The 25171-nt window shown below is 38.8% G+C and overlaps 1 protein-coding gene across 4 annotated transcripts in view; it reads right to left on the minus strand.

The window, feature by feature from the left end:
* Positions 1–25171, minus strand: part of eys (eyes shut homolog) — a 154088-nt gene that overhangs the window by 85260 nt on the left and 43657 nt on the right. For 3 of the 4 annotated variants that reach the window (XM_031873088.1, XM_031873080.1, XM_031873093.1), the window contains 9 exons: positions 24987–25109; positions 24771–24884; positions 21732–21845; positions 20876–20989; positions 17874–17885; positions 16886–17083; positions 15199–15320; positions 11599–11720; positions 10502–10761 (listed from right to left, as the gene is read on the minus strand). In XM_031873088.1, coding sequence (XP_031728948.1) covers positions 10502–10761; positions 11599–11720; positions 15199–15320; positions 16886–17083; positions 17874–17885; positions 20876–20989; positions 21732–21845; positions 24771–24884; positions 24987–25109 — 1179 coding nt within the window. The remainder of the gene's footprint in view (positions 1–10501; positions 10762–11598; positions 11721–15198; positions 15321–16885; positions 17084–17873; positions 17886–20875; positions 20990–21731; positions 21846–24770; positions 24885–24986; positions 25110–25171) is intronic. The other variant, XM_031873083.1, reaches the window with a different exon arrangement.

A 25171-nucleotide genomic window follows, 5' to 3' on the forward strand; every position in this document is an offset into this window, starting at 1 on the left:
ATATATATATATATATCTATCATTTTGTTTTACAAATGTATAAAAAACATGTTCTAAAACCTTCACCGCCCCCACCACAATTTTTTGTCTGTAAAAAGAGACACATCTGGCACAAGTGGACACATCATCAATGCTGTGCAACAAACAATAAACAACTCAATTTAGGAAATTAAAAAAAAATATGAATGGCCAGACAAACCAGATATCAAATTAGTCACCACAGCGGTGTTTCTCATAAACAGGAGGTGCAGCATTCTTGTGAGGCCTTCACATGCACCGACCAAAAACTGGGTTACTTGAATAAGTGGGTTGAGAATAGAAACCTCTTTGCATGTAAACATCAGGCACTGCATCCAATTTACCCCACTGCTACACACCTGGACCACCTCCTCGGTACTGCATATGAAGGCACAAAATGATTAAACACGGAGTTTATTTAAAATGTGTTAACTGTACAGCTGTTGCAGACCCAGGCCTATTTTTATACATTATGTGGATATTTTGCTACTAACCTCTTTCTCACAGTAGCAAGCGCGTACTTAACCACAGCTATGGATTAAACAATGCTCATAGTATACCCCTGACATTGTGATCATCCACTGTCTACTTGTAAAACATACCATTAAACCAGAAATCAGCTAAAGTGAAAAGAGCCATGTGCAACAGCCTGGGCGCAGGTGTGTTGTCTTGGAGCTGGAAATCAACACCTTGTCTGCAGCTCTATGCAGCTTTCTGCTTAGTTTGCTCGTCCATAAATTTGATTGTGAATGTCAACAAAATATGACGCCCTATGACACATGCCGCCCTAACGGTTGATGTACGCTGTCGCCGTCATGTTGTCTGTTCTCACCATGACATGTCTGTTTTTTAGTAGAGGAGCAAAGTGTTTCAGTATGTGGAGAGATACCTCCATTTCCAACCTACCAATCTGGAATGGCACATTCCATCCCATCCAGAGACAGATGGGTCCATGTGTGAGAGGTCACTTAAGCCCTTGATGGAAAACGGGGGTTTTACAATACGCCAGGTCTGACTGAAGTGAGGGAGTGACAGTCAGCATTCACCCTTTGTGCCTAATTAGGTCTTGGTGGAGGCGGCCGAACCACCTCTGGATTCTCTTCACGTGAAGGAGTCCCAGGGGGACCACCACACGGCTTGCGGACATCATACTTAGCAGGCGCATCACTGAAAGCGCCGTCACCACTCTGTGGGGCGAGATGTGTGACAGTAGAGTTCAGCTAATCCAGCCTGGCTGGGGACAGTTTTGCTTTCATGGGGAATGAGTTAATATCCACACTCAGGTAAATCAATGACTTGTTGGGGAGCGGAGAACTCTTCTGCCAGTTAATAGCGAAACCCAGTGTTGTACTGTGGGTGCTGTACGACTTCCAACACGTGGAGGGCAGTCTTCTCTTAACAGGGGGCCATAAAAATGAGGTCTTCTAAATACGACAAAACATAGAGAATGTGCGCGGAGCAAGAGAATAGCCAAATGGCAGCCAGTTGTACTGGTATTGTACTCCCTAGAAGTAGAAACCCAGGAACGTTCTGTGTTTGGGAATGACAGGAATGTGGAAATAAATGTCTCTTAGAACAATGGAAGTGAACCAATTGCTGGGACTTATACATTCCAACACATGCCGGATTGTCAGCATGTATCCCTCGTTATCAGTGCCCCCAACAGGGCAGAGGCAGAGCCCAGATGAGAGGACGAGAGCTCTTCAACCAGGTAGTCCGGGAAAATGCAGGAGAAGATGTTCAGTTCTTCCGCCGTCAACATATCCCGAACGTATTAAAGCCTCATGTTTGGCATTTGGGTTAAGTATAACCGAATGTTGAATAAGACATTTTTAATGTTAAAATTAACTTCCGGGACCTGAAAACACACTGTGAAAGAGTTAAAGTTCTAAGATGAAAACCCCCAGATCAGATAACACCTGTCAATCACAAGGTAGACGCTCTCTGAATGGGACCATAATTTACAAAATGAACATCATGCTGTATCGAAGAAGACTTGAAACTAGCGATTGAGACCATAAACTTCCGTTTACAATGTTTACTGATGTAATAAATCAAGTGAGAAGTAGGTCATCTTCTCATAGGCTTCTATACAATCTGACTTATTGTTGAAACCACAAGAGTCGCCCCCTGATGGCCATTATAGAGAATGCAGGTTTAAAATATTTGCCACCGCGACCCGACCCCGGATAAGCGGAGGAAAATGGATGGATGGATGGGTTTAAAATAACATTAAGTAATCATCCCGTTCCAAAAAGGAAAGTTTTGAACTGCACTGCACTAAAAAAAAATAAAAATGAGATTGTAACTTATTATATATAATTAGTAAAAATTATATGGCTATATGCTTAAGGGAAAAGTGTGGGACATGTTTCTGACTTTTCTTAAAATGTTAGGCTTTTTAGTCAAAATTTGAATACATCCCTATTTCCTCTCTTAACAGTGTCCTCTACTGCCCAGCTGTCATAATCTAAATGAAAGAGTCCTCTGACTTGACACAAATCCAGATGCACTCATCTAGGTCACCTTTGGCTGCCCTGCGCTTACAGCAATAAGTTTCATGAGCTGTTGAGAGTGCTATGATGACTGTATTTTGCTCAGAGCTTTGCCTATCAGGCTACACACAGGGTGCCTTCAGCCTTTTCATTGGTGGAGCTTGCTGGGACTCTACGTAGTCTGGCAGCTTTGCTAACAGCAGACCACAATAAGGGACGGCCCAAATGATTTACTGTCGCATATTTTGATTTACAAGTGACAAAATGTTTTTAAATAAACAATGACATATTCCTAATAGGACGAACATAATTGATCATAAAAGTTAATGTCATAAAGTAAAGGCAAGAAGTGATGTTTTTAGTGACCAAACATTCTCAGGTCTCTATAACTGAAACTATGCATTCGTAGAGAGTACGCTCCCTGACTTCATTGTGTCCTCCAACATCTGAGACTAAATCCATCCCCTTGGCTATGCTGCATAAATGAGTATATTCTGTCAGCACTGTGGGCCAGTCTCCCCAGGTTTATATAGAAATGATTTGGTTATTTTAACCTGCTGTGAAGCATTCAGGGGTTAAACATCAATATGTTAGAAGCTGCTAATGACTGAGAATTTTTATGAGGGAAAAACCACTGATACCACTATCTGCTCATTGATGCTTTCTTTCTACCCAATTTTTGATGCAGCTGTTGTTCGGGCTAGAAATAGAGGTTTCAAAGCTGAAATGGAAGAAAAGAACCACCTTTTGCCCTCAGCAATGGAATATCACTAGCGTGCTGAGACCTTTGCTCACTGAAGGGGCACGCTCTCATACTGAGACTGAACACCTGCTACATTTTAATATTGCGTTGCCACTCCGTGTGCCTTCACTTTCAGAATATTAGACGAGATATCAGTTATCCAAATGGAGCAATGGTTTATATGCTATGAACCTAGCTTAAATACAACATGGTCACTGACTGCATCTGTCATGGACTATTATACTGATTTCTATGAAATATCTTTGATCTCAGTAATTGTACTGTGGGGAGAAATGTTTCTTGTGGAGGCTTACTGTCTTAGTATAGTGTATCAGTTCAGTTAAATTCAGCTTAAGTAAGGAATCACAGTACAACACAGTTTTAATTTTACAGTTATGTGTAACCTCTATATTCTACATGCTACTTCTATCTCAGCCATAACACTCCTGTACATTTCAAATATCCTCCTTTTCTCCTGAAATTATTATTGTTATGAACATAGAAACTTATAACATTAAGACAGTAAATGTGGCTTGTATGAAAAAAAAAAAATGTTTAGAATGCATAAAGCTGATAAACTTAATCTTGTTAATTTAGAATATTGAACAATAAAACACATCCGTAGTACAGTATATGTTTAGGCATTGTGTTCTATATCACTATACTGAAACAAGAAAAAAAGACCAGTGATATTCACATACATCTGCCTGGGCAGCTGGTTTATAAATTGAAACACATCTACTATAAGTCAATTGTCTACTTCCGCTATAAAAAAGAATAATCACTTAAAATGAAAGCAGCAAGGACAGACTTTTTCAGCACATCTTTGGCAACAAATATTTCCAACACATTTTTTTCAACATCATATTAGGTATGTGTCAGCTCTCATGTTGGCACAGCTTCACAGTAGCTCATTAACCAACTGTTTGGTAGGACACAATCTCAATCTTGTGGAAGGTGAAGGCTAGTGTTGCATGCCATGCAAATAAAGAGGTTTGTTCTCCATCTGGCCAGGAACACCTCTGGGGATATTCTGAGCCATGGAGACCAAATGGTTTTTGCATGTAGAGGGGCCGCACAATGCTTCTGAATTAATTCACTATACTGGAAGAATCATGTTTCTCCACTCCAGAGGCAAGCCGATTGTCCCCTTGTCAAATAGCTCACTTTTAACACTGAAATATTCCAGCTTGTCATCTGAAATCCAATGAAAGGGTAGGGCAGTCTAACACAGAGGGAAATAATTTAACATATTAAGTCTTTTATAGAGCTAAAATAATAAGTGCTGCCGTCATAGTGTTCTTTCCAATGTGTAAATGCAAAAATGTGAAATTTACTTTTCGTCATCATTACAATTTCCCAAAAACCTTTGACTAAAAACAATTTAGGAATTTGACATTCATACACTTTTTTTCTTGTGTACAAATCCTTAAATTGTTATATCTTAACTGTTGTAAATCTTGCATTTGGAATGCTACAATCTCATTAAAGGGTAATGATGAATAACGATTTGAGATGCCATTTGTGCATGTCTCAATTTAATGATTTACCGTCTGAGATTAAAACCTATAGCAGGTACAATTGCTACTATGGCATTTAGTTTGCATTTTTTGATTGACCTTAGTGTTTCTATATCTGGTACTAGTTATAGTTGATGTCGTTGTGTCATGGATTGTTTGTGTAAACACACTTTAAGGCGGCGATACTGACTAGAACAGAAACCAAAAACTCAAAAAAAGCCCTTTAGATTTGATGTGTAACATATTTCAACAGCAGTTCTTTTTTGCTTACACATCAAAGTCTTCTTCAGTTAATCAAACAGTAAAAAAAAGTATTATTTTACCTTCCAACAAGCTTGACTGTTTTGAATTAAATTGAAAGAAAAAGCCTATACCTAGACTTTTGCATAAGTGGATGCATCCTAGACAGACTGAAAGACTTGGGGGACATGAAACAAAGATCCTAGGTCACATTGCAACCCAGGATATTGCCGTTTACCGGTGCAAACTGTTCTCTGTGCAAACGATGAGCAAGGACACCCATACCTACTGTATAGGATGTGTACAGGACTCGGAATCTGTTGTAAATCTGCCATACACCGTAATCTGTGGGGAGCGATGCTATGCGTGTTTGTTTCATTTGTTGTGGTTGTCGGCCAGTAACCCTCATCCTGACCTCTAACCTAACCCTCCCATTTTCAGGTTGCTCTTCTATCAGGTTTGGCACTCCCCGCTGAGGCTCCTCATTAAGAGGAAAGTGGAACATCTGTGCTGGTCAGGCAGGATGACTTAAGCCTCCTGGCCAGAGTCTCAGCATAGTGTCACTGCTAGGATGAACAAAAACTTCCTACATGAGCCCTCTACAATCAAGAGAGGATAACTGCTTCCCTTATATTTTCTTTTAAGACAATTCTTTCAGCTGGCTCTGGTTTTATTCTGGCCTCCAGGTCTTCACAGTATACCTTTGTAGACAAAACTCTTTTCCACTGTGTTTTACAAATCTCTTTAATGCTACTCTCAATAGGCATCTCCTAATGGCTATACCTTTTAGTTCTTGTTGAACTGACAAACACTAAAGTCTCCACATCACCCTTTTTGTGAAATTGATTTAGTCTAGTGAAGTGTCTTGGAAAAACTATGGCCGCACACTTCGCTTTAGAACAAATTCAGTACAGCAGGTTTGAAAAAAATCATTAAACCCACTATGAAAGTACTCATCTTTAATGACAGACCCCTGTCAACTGCCATCAGATATTGTCAGAAGACTGGCTATTAAAAAGGTTTGACAGTGACCGTCCGATATCAGAGTGTTGCTTCTGTCTCCTGGCTATCTTCACATTAGATACCAGTGCCTCTTCAGTTAACAACGAGCTAAAACGCATGTAGACACAATCTAAACACAAGACCAGAAACAGATCAAAATAATGCAGATTTAAAAAAAAAGGTAAAGCATGTTTTTTGTTTAATATATTTATTTCGTATGACGACTAATTGTTATGACTATGGCTGTACTATGTCTATTAAAATAAATAAAAAATTGATAACATTTTCGTTTTATCTTAAATAAAAAAAATTTTTTTTACAGTATATAACCAGTGCCCGACCAATAAGGGATTTTAAGGACGTTACCAATAGAGATATTGGAAAGTTACAAAATACAACAATAATATTTTGCCGCATAATTGTTATTTTTTTACATACCTGACGTACATAAATATTTTATAGGGATCCTTGAAACTAGTTTTACGACATAATCATGACAAAGCTATACTAAGCGGAAACATTGTAGCATGTCAGTGCTCTCTGGTGGACAAACTATATAACAGCAACACTTAATTATCTCAAACATATCTTTGGCATTTATAAGTATACTGCAATCTCTTATTACTTGTCAGCTTACGTATACAATGAAAATGATAAATACACATTGCTCACCCACCATCTCACCTGACACAACATATCTACACATCAAATTTGTTTAAATGATCCAATGTCATGATGTCAAAATTGGTTAAACTGTAAGGAGCGCATGTCTCAATTGTAGTTCAATTACACCCCTAGCTGCAAAATGCACCGCATGTCTAGACCAGGTATTCTCCACCACTGGGCCGGGGCCCACCAGGTGGGCCTCCGAGTACCATCTAGTGGGCGGCGGAGGTACTGCCAAATGGACGAGATTAAATCAATACAATTATTTTTTTGGGTAATATACAGGGCTAATGGTTTTAATATATAAATGTGCTCAGGAATTCACGTCAAATTAAAATGCATAATGTCTATGACCAGTTGCGTTTGAATATCACCACGCCAATCACGACACATCATCAGGTAGAGACGAGAGTCTTTTGCCACTATTAGCCAGCTAACGTTCCCTCGAATGCAGCGACACGAAATGGATTGGTTTATGAAATGAAAAAGTGATTTGGGAGAAACCCTGTGCCAGTAGTGTGGTGAGGAAATATGACCCTGAATACATTACATTAGGATTCACAATGGCAGGCAGTGAAGGGTGAGGCTAAGCAGATTTTTTCTTTTGCTCATTACATGTTTACTCATTTTTCCTCTTTTTTTTCTTTTGTTTTTTAACAACCAGAAGTGTACCTTAAGTTACAAAAGGATGAGATTCCCTGGTCTAGACAACTGATGTGTTCCATAACACCACCTCCGTAACAGCACACGCCTTCATGTCCACCCTGAGGCATGTTTTACCACGGTGCAGCTTTTCCAACTGTGCCCATATATATATATATATATATATATATATATATATATATATATATATATATAGTAAAATCACACACTGTCTCTATTTGAGTGTGGACCACATGGCTGAACTAAGCTGCAGTTGGAATGGGTACCATGTGACATTTGGGTTGATTACCATGATGTTTCTATTTCACTACTCAAGAGACAGTGTCTAGAAAATGAGAGGTTTTGCATTTTAATGCAGTCGTGCACATGAGCTTGTTTTAAGTACACACTGCTGCCATACTGTATTCTGTGCCAAATAAACAACCAACGTCTTTGACTGAGACGTGTGCCAAACGCATAAAATCTCCTTAATTCAGTTAATTTCTGTACCCTGCACTTCTACCACACACCATGCAAAAAATAAGCACAACCAAATGTCATAGACAAAATGGCTAATTTGATATGACTTCATTACACGTTAACCTTGATAATGTTTACTGTGTGGTGTCCATCTCGAGTGTGTGGGATGATATTTGCCCATAGCAGTAAATCTGGCAGAGAGATTTCAATTTAATTAGGCCTGGGAATAATGTAAAGCCTACACAATTTCCTTGACAAATAACCTACACTGAACGGTAAATAACAAGTCTGTAAAATTGTTGCACTGGGATCAAGCCACGGCTCGTATAACAGCTCCGCATTCGTTGAGTAGTAGCTATGTAGGAAGGATTTATGGTGTATAATAACGGAGAGTAGTGAGTCACAATACTTGTGTGAAGTGAAGACGATGGAGCCCACGCAAAGCTCTTGGTGTAATGTATGCAGCCAGCACCTAATTTCCTATTCCTCTCCAAGGAAGCCTTCTGAAACAAACCCAGTTGCTCTATTTATATCTGGAAACATCTTTTCATCTCGGCGCTGATCGTGCCATTAGGTACAGCACAACATTAAAGCATCTTCACCTGCACACTGATAAGTTTGAATATTAAAACACCATATCGTTTATAATTGCTAAGCTATCTGGGGGCTTACTGTTTAATAGGTCATTTCAACACTGATCATTTTCGATGCTCGATTACTAGTATTTTTAGATTATTATAAAACCAACAGCTTGTGAACTGAACATTAAATTGATTTTCATGTGTTGAATTTCTTAAGTGTGTTTGTGTGTGTGTGTGTGGGGGTGTGTGTGTGTGTGTGTGTGTGTGAAATATGTCTAATTGAATGCTTATGCCTGAGTCATTTCAATGAGTGCAGAGGCAATGTGAAGGAGCTAGTGTACAACCAGTATGGTACATGGTTTTAAAGCTTTCACATTAGTATTAATGAGATTCCTTTTTAGTATCAATACTCAGTGGGGGGCTTGTTACAATGGGCAAACCACAACACAAGCTACACTGTATATTAGTGTTCTGGCATAATTTGGTAAAATATGTAAATTTCTGGACATACTGAGCATATGAATAGAAGTGGAAAAGTGAATTGTTCTTTAAGGGTGGTGAGTTGTTTCTATTGGTTTTTTTTATTATCTCTCTCACCACAAAAGAAATGTCATTAACTTTACTTGTCATTGACAAAGACGTGCATATCTGACCGCAGCTTGACTTCCCACGAGGGATGAGACTACATCTTTTAATCACCAAGTATGCTTGAGGTTCATTAAATGGACTGTGGCACTTACCTTCAAACACTGCACTAGAGGACCAGTGAAATCTGCTTTATCATGAACATCATGAACATGCTTTTGTATGTAGTGATATCATTGACGAGCAAATTTTAAATATTTCAAAATTAAATAAATTCATAACATATAATTCGATTAGAAGGCTTTCTAGTATAAACTGCTAATACAGTTAGATATTTTAAAAAGTGGAGGTCTATCCAAAGCATTTCATCAATTTGGAATTATGAATTACTGTGAAATGTTACCAGGCAATGTGTGCATGATGGCATTTCATGTCAAATTATTAGTTAAAATATTGTACTTTATGTTTCCATATCAATATTTTATCCAGCTCATTCCTCTAAAGGTAACACTGACTGGTCTTTATGTCAATGTGTTTGCTGTGACCAAAAAATGGTGAATTTTAAGAGGCAGGGTTAAAAGGGCTTTTATCTTTTGTCATGGTGATGTGAGCTAATGGGTTTACCCGGATGACTTGTTTGAACAGTTAACGAGTGAGAGGATGGAAAATGAGTGACAGCTTCATTCAAAATAGAAAGAACTGTTTGATCAGGAATTGATTGCAATGATATGCCACATGTATTGAGTGCTGCTGATAAGTACAAATTATGCTAATAGGATGTAGCCAAAATAACCTACTATACAGTAGGCTTTATGTTATGGAGATTTCAAAAAAATAATTATAATAATTTTAATGAAACAAAAGGCTGCTGATTTTGATCTGGGTGTTGGCTCTCTATTGCAAGGTACTGTTTCTCTGAATAATCCTCACACTTTATGAGGTGGCAGTATGTGATGCATGCACACTGAAATTACAGCCCAGTATGTAGCACAACAGCGGCCGACGCACCATCGACAAAGCAGCCACCACTGGCTTTAACTAGTTCTGGTCATCGGGGAAAATCAACCCAAGATAAAACAAGAGGCAAGTTGTTTTCGCAAGGAGTAAAAAGGCCAAAGTTATCCATGTCTGGCTTTGTTGACCATACTTGTAGATTTTATCATTATGCTTACCACCCCAGATTCCAGCTACATGGACTATTCAATCCATTGATCATGGTTAGAAAAACAATGCATTTAATCACTTTAAATCATCCCTAAAGGAAAACCTTCACTGTTGTTTTTTTCTGAGGTGTCAGGAGTACAGTACAACATGTGATTCATCTCATACATTTCAGAGTGGAGATACAAACAAAGCTTAACTGTGACCGGAATATGTTTCACCTTTCTCAGTTTGTCATTTTGAATGTACTTAAAACGATGTAGATCGTCTACGTATAGTGACCTATAGAACAAAATGGCGTAGTTACACTCAAAAAGTGGGCTAAAAAAAGCACTATTAGTATGAGGCTGCGGCGGTGTGTTCACTCACCAGCTGGGCATCTGCAGGAGGCTGTTCCATTGGAGCGTGTCAGGCAGGTGGAGTTGTGCAGGCACGGATTGTGGAGAGGGTCACAGGGGTCATAAGGCTGGTTGCACAAGGGGCCGCTGAAGAAGGGGGGACAGGTGCAGGAAAACTCCCCGGGTACGTCTGACTCCTGACACTGAGCTCCATTTAGACAGGGCCCAGAATCACACTCATCCACATCCTCTGCACAGTCCACACCTGTCCAGCCTGGCGAGCACAAACACCTTGGATACACCAGAGAGGAGATATGGCATGGTAGAGGTCATTTCAGCATAAATTAAAATGAATACAAAATAAATAAACACTTATTTTGTAGTATTCTAAGGGTTAAGGATGTCATTCTCTCTGGGAAAAATCATGCTAAAAATGAAAATAGCAGCGGTACGGTGGGGTGCTGCGGATAAGCTGCCGCAACAATTCAAATGATCCACAGCGCACATTTTTTGCCATGCAATACACAGCGGTTCAGTCCATGTATTGGCACAGCACTCTCGGATCTTTGTGTGAAGACAGTGCAGGGAATTTAAAGGTTAATTGAACTACTAGTCAGAGCTGCTTTTAATTCTGGACAGCTGAATGTAGGACACAGGAGGTTAGAGCACTGAGTGGGGATTAAATGGAAATGTATGCATGCTAGACACAGACAGAGAGAGATGGGGACAGAGACACAGAGCTTTCTGAAGCATCTGCTCTTAAGGCGGGTGAATATTCCACTTGGTGGCAGTGAGTACCCGAGCACTACCAACCACTCCACCTTGCATTTCTTTTCATCCGTCAACTTTTCCACCTAAAGCAGTTTTACGTCTCCCCAGCGAGAGGAGGGCATTAGCTGGAGCAGATACACCAGCTTTTTCCTCCAATGAGTCGCAGATCCCCTGAAACCTTTTCATGCTGTGAGCCATTGATTGACTCATTTGTTTCACCTGCCATCTGCAATTCATTATCTCCGCTACCGGTGGAAGGACATATTGCTATCTCTGCACGGCTTCTTTTTCTGCATTTATGAAGTGACTGGTGCACCTCGTGAGGACAGCGCCCTCGGGCCCGGATCGCACACCTACTTGTAGCTGTTGAGAAGGTCTGTGCAGGTGGCGTTATTTTTGCAGGGCTGCGAAAAACATTCATCAATTTCTTGTTGGCAGAACTCCCCCTCCCAGCCGGAGAGACACACACACTCATAACTCTGCAATACAAAAAAAATAAATAAAAAAGGGAAACACCATTAGAATACTATTGAAATATAGTGACACCTTACATCTGCACTTGTCTCGGTGTAGTAATATCATTAGCAATACGCACCATAAACATAACAAAAAACATACGGTAGACATTTGGAAGCGGTTAATTAAGTTGTTATGGAGCATTCAGAGGGCATTATTTCTTTGCTCATTTATACCCATTACATTTTAGTGAACATGTTAATATGCTCAAAAATATTGCAGAAAAAAACCTCCCACTCACAAAAAAAGCTCTTTGCTGTTGAGAACTGTCTAAACTGTGGAAGTGTCAAGCTCGTCTTAAATTTCCACATTACTGCCATGCAGATGTATTCCTCCTACCACCCACCCTCTGGATAACATGTAAGCCTGTTTTTTACCCATGCCATCCAAGGTATATGGTACAAGCCTTTATCAAGCATACAGTATAAGAAAATTCATTTTCATAGACATGCAAACATGTAAGAAATTGCCTGGATTTGTTTAAAGCCAATGTTGTTTCTACTGTAGATCAAGAAACAGAGTTATATAGCTCCTACCACTGCTACTCTTGTTCATTCCTCCATTCAGAGCAGTATGTGAACAGCTTGTCCTTTAGTTCATCATTGCAATCTGCATTATGATAATTAATCACGGCACAGGAGATGAATGGCTTGTTGTCTATTACTTTCCAAGGTACCGGTTAATTTAAATTCCTCTTTGCATACAGGATGAAGGAAGTCATATGGTCAAGGTTTTTTCAGGATCCCTCAGTGCCAAGATCCTGTCTGAAGGTCCCGTGTGCTGCTGGTTGAATGCATGCTAATCTGTATTTCATACACTGGAGGGGAGCCGTTAAACTTTGTCTGATATAATTTGTACACTGTGGGCCCTTTGGTGGTGGTGGTGGGGGAAATGCCGTCATCTCGTGATAAATTAGATACCTCCAGGAGACTTCTATTCCTTACCCCTGGCCATAGAACATAATCTCATTTTGCTGCTAAGTCACCTTCAGGGACCGCAATTCTCCAAAATAAGCTAAAGCTCTGTGGGACACGGTGTTCAGAGAGAGGGAATAGCTGCACTGTAAACAAGACTATGCTGAGGGGTTTACAAAAACTGTCCCAATTTGAATAATGAGTGGAGAAAGAAAACTAGAGTAGTGAAACAGAGAAAAGTATGACTAAAAAAATATTGGTTTAAATTTCATTATACACCTCATATCACACCAAATACCCTTCTTATGCATTATCCTTTTGTCTTTGGATTTGGAGTATTCCCTTTATCCCAGAAAATTACACTGGATGTTCTGACCAGAATTTTGTGCTATAGGGCAGTTTTGAAACCTTGTCACAGAACCCCCTGTTGACTATTTAATAATATAGAGAGGGACAATGAGCATGTGTCCTTCAGTTATCCCCAAATTGCTACAGTAGCACTTTCTTGAAACTCAGGTGTCTTGACAGCAACAAAAGAAAATGCTAGTTTGCTTTTGTTGAATATTAGAAATGTACCAATGAAAGCCTAATAGTTACTTTTGAATGACATAATTGCTCATGCCAGAATACTTTTTTTACTTTGGTCAAGAATAGCAGAATTTTAACACTGAAATGCGAAAATATGACATGTTTCTTTGGTTTGGCAATCCATAATATGGCTTAAATTGTATTAAATATAGACCATTATTGAACAGTTTCTATGGAGGAAGTTAACTGCCACAAGTTGATTATAATTTTGAAAGGTTGACATCAGAAATGTATTCAAATTAAGATTTAATTAAGAGATTTTGTCTTTGTGACAAAAAAAGAAAAGAAAATTATTACTCACTGAATACTTCTGTAATACTTATTTTTTCTTTTCTTCTCATCATGTGGCTCTTCTGGGACTCCATAGACTAACAACCGAAGCGTGCTGTTTTTGTTAAATAGATCTCATCTTTCTAACATACACTGCACAAAGTACAAACTTATTTTAAACCCAAACATTAGGAGTGGACCATACTGTAGACGTTATCTATCTTTGTCTAAAGGAGAAAGAAAAACAAGACTTTAGCTATGACACATCTGCTTCACTACTGCAATCTGTTAGCAAATAAGCAGCTGTTGGAAAAAAGGCCCTTGGTACTCATTGCACAGTTTGTAAGCAGCATGCAGCTCCCAAGGCCTTTTTGCAGCTGAAACAGATCAATGTTATAGGCTAAAAACACACTTGAATAACTACAGAGGTAAAGCTGTGCCTTGCAAAAAACAAAAGTCTTAAAATGTTCTCTTTAACCCAAGTGTGTGCATCTTTGTAAACAGACATCAGTAGAGAAGAACGAGCATGCTTGGTATAACATGTACAGAAAGCAATCAGCATTTAGATAATCACTCGATCTTTGATCACAAACTTAGTTTTCATTCATAATTTCAACAAGCATTCACAGAAAATCAACTGAGCCCTGCAGCTAGAAGGCAGACCAGCTGTCCTGTTTATCCTACCACTGAAGTTTAATCCAAACTCCCCTACATTAGCTTAGCTACAACTATGTAAGCTGCAGCTGCAAATGTAGTGTATTTTTTCAGAAAGAGGACAAATTACGAGTGGCCGTTTTGACATTTGACAAATGCATTCAGACTTTCCTGACTGTGCCTATGCATGCCATAGCCAGGGATGGCAAACCCTGCAACCAGCAATGGTTGTAAAGTCACTAAATGGCTTTGCAAAAATCTAAAATAAAGAAGTATCAACTATGGTGCTTTGTTAATCCCAAAGATGAATCATTTTTTAAATAAACTATCTAATTGCGGGAAAAAAAAACAGCAACATTCTGGTCAAAATAGGGAGAACTTCACGAGTATGCAATTCATATTTAATACGTCCATTGAAAACTCCTGTGTGTTTTTTCCAAGTACACTTAATTTAACACATTAAAAACTCAGCCCACAAGGTATAAATGTCACAATTGGCATGATTTGTCTGTTAGGAGATAAAACAATGAGATGCATTCATTAAACATTATGAAACATGTCCTGTTCCTATCTTGTTTCAGCCAGACACCTAACACTTGAAACAAATGTCCCTATAAGACCAATACAATCTGCCACATTTGCCTTGAATACATAAACCTGATCGTTGTACAGCTGTAGCAGAGCTCAGAGTCATGTTGCCATATTTCATTCTTTTTTAATAATACACTTAATTTTAACAATACAATAACACACTATCCCTTTTCATGTTATTGCACAGTTGTTTACATTTTACTGCAACAGAAATGCTTTCAAACATAAAACTGCATGACAGTCATCAAAGGTAATAGGCAGAGCCTTATGTGTTTCAGGTCTGTCAATATTTTATAATAAACTGGAGTGCTTTCTAAAGAGTTACAAACTGTGGTGATTTACAGGACATTGTGCCATTTTAAAGCCTTTTAGTAGCCATTATATCAGGCCATCATACTGCCAAACTAAGAGTGTGTCTACGTACCAGATGGAGGTCCTTGCATATCGAGTTGGTGCTGCACAAACTGTTCACGCAGTCATCAATGTCTTGCTCGCATCTCAGCCCAGCATAACCAGGGTTGCAGAGGCAGTAAAAGCCGTCTACAACTGAAACAAGATGAGTAGGACAGTTACTGCATTTCACATCATACATTAATCCACTCTACTCTCAGTAGGGCAGCATCATAACACAGGTAAGTGCTGATAATGACTATAAAGCACAATCATTCACTGTGATTTCATTTTTTAATGGATGTGACTATTGAAATAAATGCATTGTCCTGTATCAGTCAAACCTGTTGTTGCTAAGTCTATACCCCCCTCTGCATCAGGAGTTTGACACTCTAACAGTCTCTGCAATGGCCAGTCAGGCCCTTTTGTTCTACTACTTTCCTTGTTCCCTGTCTGTACTTATCCCACTCTTCCTCAATGAAAGCCTGAAAGCTCTGTCATTAGTTTTCACCATGTCAACACACCAAGTGAGCGGAAAAGAAGTGAGACAATGAGAAGAAGCCCATTTCGGGGGCCATTCTTTATCCAGATGTTACAAATGCCCCAATTTTTTCCATCAGAAGTTAGAATCTTCCACGTCGAATAATCCATTCCTGCCTCTCTTTAATTATTAATGACATAAAGTGGGATGCATCATTCTGTTTCTCCAGCACAACACTGGTGTACAGGCAGCCAGTGACAGAGGTAATTGCACTTCTTACAGGAGTGAATTTATTACTTCCCTAGTCAGGGTCCCAGGATTCTTCATTATCCCAAAGATTTACCACGTAATCTATGCTGTCACTCTGTCTTGGTGCGTGTAGCTGCTATTACTCTCATTAAATGCTTAAGGTCCTGGGTGGCAGCAGCATTACTCATCTCAACCACTGTGGCTATGCAGTGCTCTCCCTGGTGGCTGGCTGGCTGCTGCTGCTGAGCGCCGGCCAATAGGTCCTAGAGGCCTGCCACACTAATCTAAGGTGAACTGGCTGCACTGAAGATTAGTCAAGGGAGCTGGCCAAGGATAGGATACTCTTAGATAGCAATCCACTGCCATCACTGCTTTGTTCCGGCATAATCCAGTTGAAACAACATTGGCAGGATTTGTTGAAATGTCACAAAGGCTAGAGGGTATTAAGACAGCACAAATATTTTGCTCCTGAGAGAAATTTTATTTGACCCCGCACAACCCTGCTCAGTAAAATCTGTGCAGTTTTACATTTTTATCTTAACTTTTAGATTTTTATTTAGATCAGTGAGCTTGTATTAACTTATGCTAGAGATGGAATAAATAGGGGTAATATCTTATCAGCCACGGGAAGATAAACAATATTCTGCCTTTGATAGTATTATTTTGCCTGTTATCATTCACTATTCAAATTACAACACATCACTGATGTTTAATTGATTTACTTCTACAGTTATGTTAAGGAACTAATCAAGCCTACTTCAGCAGGTAATGTCCTAGATCCTCACATCAGACGGGATAACTCCACTCTCATAACACTCCTATTAGCTGCAATGGTGACCTAATTTAAAACTGCCTGTCAGACTGTAAGTGAGCAGAACTAAATTAGACAGATGCAGTGTGTGTGTGTGTGTGTGTGTGTGTGTACATGGAGGTTAGCTTCCATCTTGAGTGCCTGCTATTAAGCATGTTGGTAAGATAGGCTGTTTCTCACCATCATAACAGAAGCCGTGAAAACAGGGGTTGGAGCTGCACTCATCCACATTGATTTCACAGCGGGGGCTAGTGAAGCCCCGGTGACAGTGACAGCGGAATCCCAAAGGGAAATGGTCCTGATCCAACTCCTCAATACACACTGCACCATTCTCGCATGGATTACTGGCCTCACAGGGTAAGAACTCACAATTATGACCTGGAGTGAGGCAAAGAAACGCACGTAAGAGCACCCAGCAGACAACAATACAACAATCTCTCTAGCAATGTAATGGACCTGAAAGTCTGGGGTTGCCAAAAATTATTCCCCGATTGTTTGATTCCCTGAACCCATCCATGTGGTATATCACATGCTGTGTCAAGCTTACTCATTGAACAGAGAGACAGACAGGAATAGTTGAACACAAAACATGTTCCAGTAGATGCTGATACAAAGTCACTTTCCTCAATCGCAAATTATCCTCACATACATACAGTAGTCAGAGTCAAACACACTGTTTTGTCCATTTCAGTGGCTGAACATTGGAAATGAAATGGCTGATGTTATAACAGTAGCTACAACATTACAAGCTGTGTGCTTGCAAATGAATAGTCTCCATCCTCATATCCAATTGGCAGTCATGTTTAAAACAGCTCATAAAAACACCTGTGGCTGTGCAGCACTCAATTGCATAACAAATGCACATACTGAAAGTTAATCAAGATTTCTGCGATTAGTGCTCAGTCACTTTGTTTTAGCAAACTGGCAGAAACGTACAGACAAATTAAAGTGCAAGATATCGGTATATTCAGATCATGCATCAATCTGTGGAAGAAAATCACTTTCATTATCAAATACAAAGGGAAAGAAATAAAGAGCATGCATGTACACTATTTTTTAACAAAGCAGTGCAGAACATGAATCAGCCCATGCAATGAACGTTAAATGAGCGAATACAAAATGATGAATGTTGCAAAACCTGCAAAATTTGACAAAACACGTTGGTTACCTCTGATGATTTCTGTAAAACAGTCACATGAAGAAACACGTCAAGAAAAAAGCAAAACATTACATTCTTACAGAAATGATCAGTTGCCTTTTTGTAGAGGAATTGCCGAACCCAAATGGGTTCTATAAGCTTTAATCAAAAAGGAACATCATTGCTTTTGGCTGAGCCAGCAAGTTGTCGTAGCCACAGCTGACTAAAGTTCAGTTCTGGCTACGTCAGCTTATTACATAGAAATTTTGTGGACATTTTTTAATTTGGTACTTTAACGTTGTGAATACTCGAGTTATGGCCAGTCTTGTGAAGTCACAGTGACTTCTGTACAAATTCTAATCAGTTCTTCCTTGAGTGGAGGCAAAAAAAAATAAGACGACTTGTGCATCATTTTGGGGTATTCACAAGTGCGTGCTCAAACCTACAAACAAATACCAAGCAATTTGAACATGTGGAAAACTGTTTCACAAATGCACACAAAGAAAGAGTGATTGCTAAAATGACAGAAGATCATGAATGTTGTTTAACTTGTATTATATTATAATATATTATATAGGGACGTCTACACAAGTATTAACCAAGGAATATAAGCCAAAGCAATACTCGGGGGTGACGAGCTTTTCTGTCTATTTACAAAAACGTCTCTCACACTTTGAAATGACACAAGATTTTACGAAAAGCCCTCGTTTTCCACTAGCACTTAAACACACCATGCATTCTTGAATCAGTCTGTAGACTGAGAAAACAGTCTTAAAACTCCACATGCAAATCTAACCTGATCTGTCGTTTCAGGCAATCCGTTCTCACATTTAACAATCTGTAAATAAACAAAAGAATTAGGCAATTTTAAATGCAGGAAGCTTCTCAATGCTGAAATTGATCAGATATGTGAAGCCGAAGTTTAAAATCCGCCCATAAATTATTCATATTTAATCAGGTTGTGATGTGTGCATTTGTGACTGTTTTACATACGTTCCAATTGCTTGGTATTTGTGTGTACATTGGGATACACAATACTCGAAATTACGCACAAAACACATTTGTAAATCTTTATTTTGATATGTAGATCATGTAATATACATTTGAAGACGTGCTGAGATCAACTTTATTCCATAGTTTCATATTGGAACTACTTCATGACCAGACAATAGCTACTTTCCTTGGCAGCACTACTGATGTCAACCACGAGATGCTTTTAAAATGCTTACTTTACTGGTCCTAGGGAGCGGTATGACAGCTCCATGAGACAATATTTTTGATATAAACAGTGTCAAATCCCTTTCTGTAGTGTGAAAGGATAACCAGACCTGCCAATCTCATTGAGAATCAACAACCCATTTTACAGCTGCTAGCAGCTTTCAGTGCTTTTCAGTCATTGCAGCATTCACAAACTCCAGCACAGGAGACAAGCAAGGTCCCTTATTTTAGTATTATCGCACTTGAGATACTGGCAGACTTGAAGAAAGAGTGGCATTGTGCAAAGAAATCAAATAAGACAGAAGTTATATTTGCTTCTGACACTTTGCTTCTCAAATGTGTGATCGAGGTAGATGAATTGGCTGACTGGGTCTAAACAAAATCTGGTTCAAACCAAGGCTACTGCTTTTCTAAGATTTGGCTTTGACTCAGCACTGGAAATCTTACGCTACACAGTGTTTTGTGCAGATTGGGAACGGAGTTCTTTTCAAGTGATTCTAAGTTACTGTAAGGCACATATATGATTATTACCACACATGTTAATTACATACTGTGCTCCGTTGCTTTAATGATCCCAAATTGTCTCTCTCAGAGTATACTTTGGTTTGATTTACAGTTCCTTTTATCTTTGACAATAAAAAGCAACCGCATCACTGTGTGGCCACTGTCATACCTTACTGTAAGAATAGTGTTACATGGGTAATCAACATTGCCTCATTCCTGCCATACTTTCTAGAGTGATTTGAATTACAGAATAAGACATCCATGTTCATTTTCATGAGCATTCTGAATCTCTCTCATTAAGCTGTCAGCGGTCTTTGAAGTTACTTTTTGTAATTTTCATGTGCCTTTTTCAGGAGTCATTTCCTTCTGGCTACTCTGCTGTAAAAAGCCTAGATTTGTGAAGTGCTGCCCTGAATGTTGTCCTTCCAGGAAGACCTCACAGCCAATGAGCTCATTAGATCTGTCCGTGGTGCTTGGGTTTTGACCAAGGTCCTTCTTGAATGCTTGCTTGGTTTGTTAGGATGAGTGAGTCTAGAAGGATTCTGGCTAGATGAATGTTTTTCACATTTATTAATGATGAAGCCCTTTATGCTCCTGTGAAATCCCACTTTTAGAATTGTATCCACTGACAGTTCCTGCATGGCGGAGTCTCTACTCCAACATGAACGGTTAACAGTGAAAGTCTAACAATGACAAACAGCTTGTGTTTGATGTGAATCATATTCAGAAAATTGCAGTCATTACTAACATGGGAAGGAAACAAGCTGTAAACATCATTAAAATCAGGTCATTTAAGATGTTTTATCTTTGATCATTTGTCTATGGAGGTATAAGTGGTGTTATACCGGCTTCAATCCACTTAACAACAACAACAACTGATTAAATCCTAATTTAATAATTAACACATTCCTATTGTGTTAAATACTTATCACCAAATGTGTCAGTTAAGTATTATACAATATATGTTACTACAAATGTTTTGTTGATTTTTTGCAGTAAACTATGATCTACTTTCTCCCAAATCATTCCAAAACATTTGAATTCCCACTGACATGCCAAGGTGATGCTGTAGTGACGCTAGCTCTATCATCTGACTGAATGATGAAAGTTGTCACATGTGGCAGAAGCACCCACCATAGCTTACATCTCAGTAATTACTCAAGTTTTTTTGTATTTAACCAACCGCAGGTAGCAAATGAAGATGTACTCATTTTGTTGAGACATGTGAAGTGAGTTCAGACAGGTGAAAATAATAGTATGTGGAGTTAATTAACTTTGCTTCTTGTCCCCATTCCCTCAGTGCTCATTACCTTTAAACGGAGCCACACATTGGCAGAAGTAATTACCAGGCTGGTCAATGCAAGTGGCTCCATTCTTGCAGGGAGATGAAGCACACTCATCAATGTCAAGTTCACACTCTGTACCTTTGACAGAAAAGAACACAGAATGATAAATATGTTATACTATCGCTGGCATTAATGTTTGGCTGTTCTGAAACATTCAGTGTTGAAATCACAAAATGCATCAATGCAGTTGCCGTTAGTTAAGCCCGGAGAGGGTTTAACCGAGAATAATAGGGTCTTGTGTCAATTATTTTTGATTTGTCGATTGTGATCTTGATACCATAACAGATGATGTGAAAGCTGAACGTAATGCTTAATTAAGTGCTGACTACAGCTAAAACACCAGAGAGGGGTCTCTATGGTGCCGCAACAAGGTATGAACAGCAAACACCATCCTGACAGCAAGAACTCCATTTCAGATATAATTCTGAACTTTCAAAATAGTTTTCTTTCAAACATTATTCATAGGGATTTTTAAAAAAGGAAGAGAACCCAGCTTCTTTGAGATGATAAGATTCAGCACTTCAACCACAGTGGTATTGTCTGCAATGCACTGAATCTGGCTCTGTGGGAATTGTTAGCGGTTACTCAGAAACCTTTACAGGTGGAATAACATGATCTTTGTTTTAGTTGAGTTATTCTATTATTCGTCTTTGTGCTTTTAACAGCCACATGTAGGGAAATAATTAAGACTTCAAAATGTGTGCAAGTATTAAACCACTGTTTTGTCTCTACATTTTAAAGAGGAGCGTCTGATGGCTGCTGACTTATCGTTCATGTTAAAACATACAAAGACCCAAATAAATGAAGCACATTCACTAACCTGTAAAGCCAGGCATACAGACACATCCATAGCCATGAACGAGGTCAACACATGTGGCGTTGTGCTGGCAGGGTGAGGACATGCACTCGTCTATGTTGACTTCACAGTAGTTTCCTGTACAAACATGAGATATAAAAGAGTCAGTGGTTCAAGAATGCACTGGCTAAAATTGTGGCTATAAGCTGCACAATTATAGCGGTCCTTCAGAGCCCAGACACACCCTCTTCATCATTCCAAGTCTGTGTTACCCTGAATAATGCTACTTCATGTTTGTTTTATGACCAAATACTGCGGCTTTGATTTGTATGACTCATGCTCAGTTTTGCACTTTCCTTCAACTTAGTAAAATATATGTTGCCTTTGACTTAAAGCCTCTTCATGGAGAGTTTAAAATGTGATGATTGGTGACACCTTCACCAATTGCAGTTGCAGTATTTTAAGACAGTTGTCACAAAAATTAAGTCAGTCTGACATTCCGTGTGCATATTTTGCAACACTTGGAATAAACACATTTTTACTGTTATGCTAGCAGTTATTTTGACATCGTTTTGGATATTTGACAAGTACGGGTTTTAAATCAATCAACTAACTTTCTGTTCAAACACCATACTTTCAGTAGCTGACTTATATCTATTTCTCTATTGTATATGGCACAAAAATAACAGATCTTGTAATATACTATATGCTTCATTCCCTTGGCTTTGCATAATTAGTTTACTCCGTAAATACAAAATAGATCTGCTGCACATTATCACCATTTCACACATTTAAAGTTGCTGTAAGCTTTGGAGGAGGCTGATATATAGTGTGAAATGTCAAAGTGAGAGGATGTCTTTGAATTACAGAAACATTCAATGTAATCCCAGAGTACTGTTTTCTGCTCTTTTCCCTACAAATATCTAAAAAGGGTTTGTTTTACTGTATAACCTCATCGCCTCCCATGTGGCCTGAAGGTTAGCATGAGTTCATAGTTGAGAAACTGAAATTGTCTTTGAGATATTGTCGATACTGATGCTCAATGTAGCCAAAAACCTTCAGATTCTCTGAAAGACTCCAGGGACATCCAAAGATTTTCATAAATCCATTCATTGTAAGTGAAGTTTCCTCTTACAGCAGGTACAGCTGCCACTTAAAGCTGAAGACTTTTCATGATTTAACTCTCAGTATAAATCAACTGTATCCAGAAAGTCATAAAAGTGAGGTGATCTACCTCTACAAGACTTTTCACCAGCATTAAAAAGCAATCAATACAAAAGTACTTTTGTATAATTTAAGAGATAGTAAATGGACTGTACTTAGCGTATAGCGCTTTTCTAGTCTTTCCGACCACTCAAAGCGCTTTCACACTATACATGTCATTCCCTCGTTCACACACTGATGGAACCTGCTCATCAGGACTAATATTCACACACCAGCAATTTGGGGTTATGTGTGTTACTTGCTCAAGGACACATCGACATGCGACTAACGGAGCCGGGGATCAAACCGCCAATCCTCTAATTGAAGGACGACCCTGCTCTCCACTGAGCCACATTCGAGAAATGTCGTGCAATTTGCTGAACATATTCTTGCACCCACGGGGATAAACCCTTTTCACTGGGTATTGATTTTAATGACGCCATACCCTTTCCTCTGTCACCACCCTAAAAATACACTTTACATCTTAGCCTCAGTGTTGGTAAGAACATGTAACTGGGAGCAGCGGAGCTTTTGAGTGGTAGCTTTGTTGATAAACGAAAGAGCATCTGGAAAATCTACTTTTAGAATATAAAACTCATCAATCATGAATGATGAATCTCATCATTATGTGTTTAAACTAAGATACCTGCACAATTAAGCAGATCGCCTGTCACACACTATGAGCAGAGATGATAGAAAGTCGTTTCCCTCTTCACATAAAAAAAAATATATTGCCGTGATGGGATTTCTGAGGCTCCTTTGTAACTGTGCTTCAATAAAAGGTTTCCATTATTGAGAGTCATCAAGCTTGAATGGAATGGAATCAAGAAATTGTTTGTTGCCATACACTTTTAAAAACCACAGCCGGAGTGTAGTCTATATTTCTATTCCTACAATACATTTATAGTGCCACCTGTCGTTTAAGGAGAAGTAGGACGAGAGCTGCGATGATGTAAAATTGTGTAAAGTGAGTGAAACTCCTCAGATCACGCACCAAGCACGACAAGGTATATACTGTATGTACTTTAATTTAATCTACAGTTCAGCTGTCAGCAGAGCTCTTGATTTTCCTGGGATCTGATCCAATCCAGCCGTCTTCTAAATCAAACTGATCCTACTGTTAAATATACGAATGTACGAGTAGGGTTAGGAGACTTATATGGGGTCAACATTTAGCAACAGTGTTTATACTGTAGAATTAGCTGTTCTGTTTGGCATGGCATGTGTCGTTATATCATTAAAGTAGAGCAAAGAAAGTGATCAACACAGACTGTAAACTACATTTCAGTCATGTATGGCATGAACGAGATAGCTGTAGCTAAAAATACTTAAACAACCCAAACCACTGCACCATTACATGTTACATTACATTGTGTTAGCATTGTGTTGTAATTATATCTCTTAGAAGAGTTTCAATGCAAAATTATACTTTTTATTAAAACATTTTATTGTTGCATTGAGACCAAATTACATGACAAATGGACATATTGCATTTTAATTATTACCACATTTGTTACAAGCAAATGTGTGATTTCTGGATGAACAACAATTGATTTTCTACAATGTATTTGAAGTTGATTTGATAAAGTTAGAAAAATATAAATAACTTTGAGTGTAATATTGAAGATCCATGCTGATGCACCAACAGGTCTACAGTTAAATATCTAATTTGCCTAAATTTAAAGTTCTGTATCTAAAAGTCAAATTAAAAACCACATTACAAGAAAAATAACTATATTCTCTCGAAACATATCCATGTGTTTAAGCACACTGGTACCTAGGTACTCATCATTCGTCGCATAAAAGTTAGAGCAGTGTTGTGCAAACAAACACATTCGTGGTAAGAAGCGCATGAAATACCTGTGATTCCAAGAGGACACTGGCAGCTGAAAGAGTTGAGCTCATCAATGCAGCAGCCTCCATTTTGACAGGGCTGGCTGAGACATTCATTCATTTCAATCTTGCAGTTATTTCCTTCGAAAGCATAAAAGGCGCACAGCATGTTGACACATTGTTTCGGTGAATAAAATGTCACTTTAACTTACAAAGAATAACTTCAAGATAGCTTTCACTTACCAATAAATCCAGGTGCACAGAAGCAATTGTAGCCACCGAGAGCGTCTTTACAAATACTCAGAGCTCCACACGGCTTTTCCTCACAGTCATCAATGTTTATCTCACAAAACTGGCCTGTTAACCCTGCAGAGGAAGGACAATATATTCTATAGGATTTCTCCACTCCAGTGGACAATCCCTTAAAA

This window comes from Anarrhichthys ocellatus, unplaced genomic scaffold (assembly GCF_004355925.1).
Source record: "Anarrhichthys ocellatus isolate YVR2014 unplaced genomic scaffold, GSC_Weel_1.0 scaffold3, whole genome shotgun sequence".
NCBI classification, from domain to species: Eukaryota; Metazoa; Chordata; class Actinopteri; order Perciformes; family Anarhichadidae; genus Anarrhichthys; species Anarrhichthys ocellatus.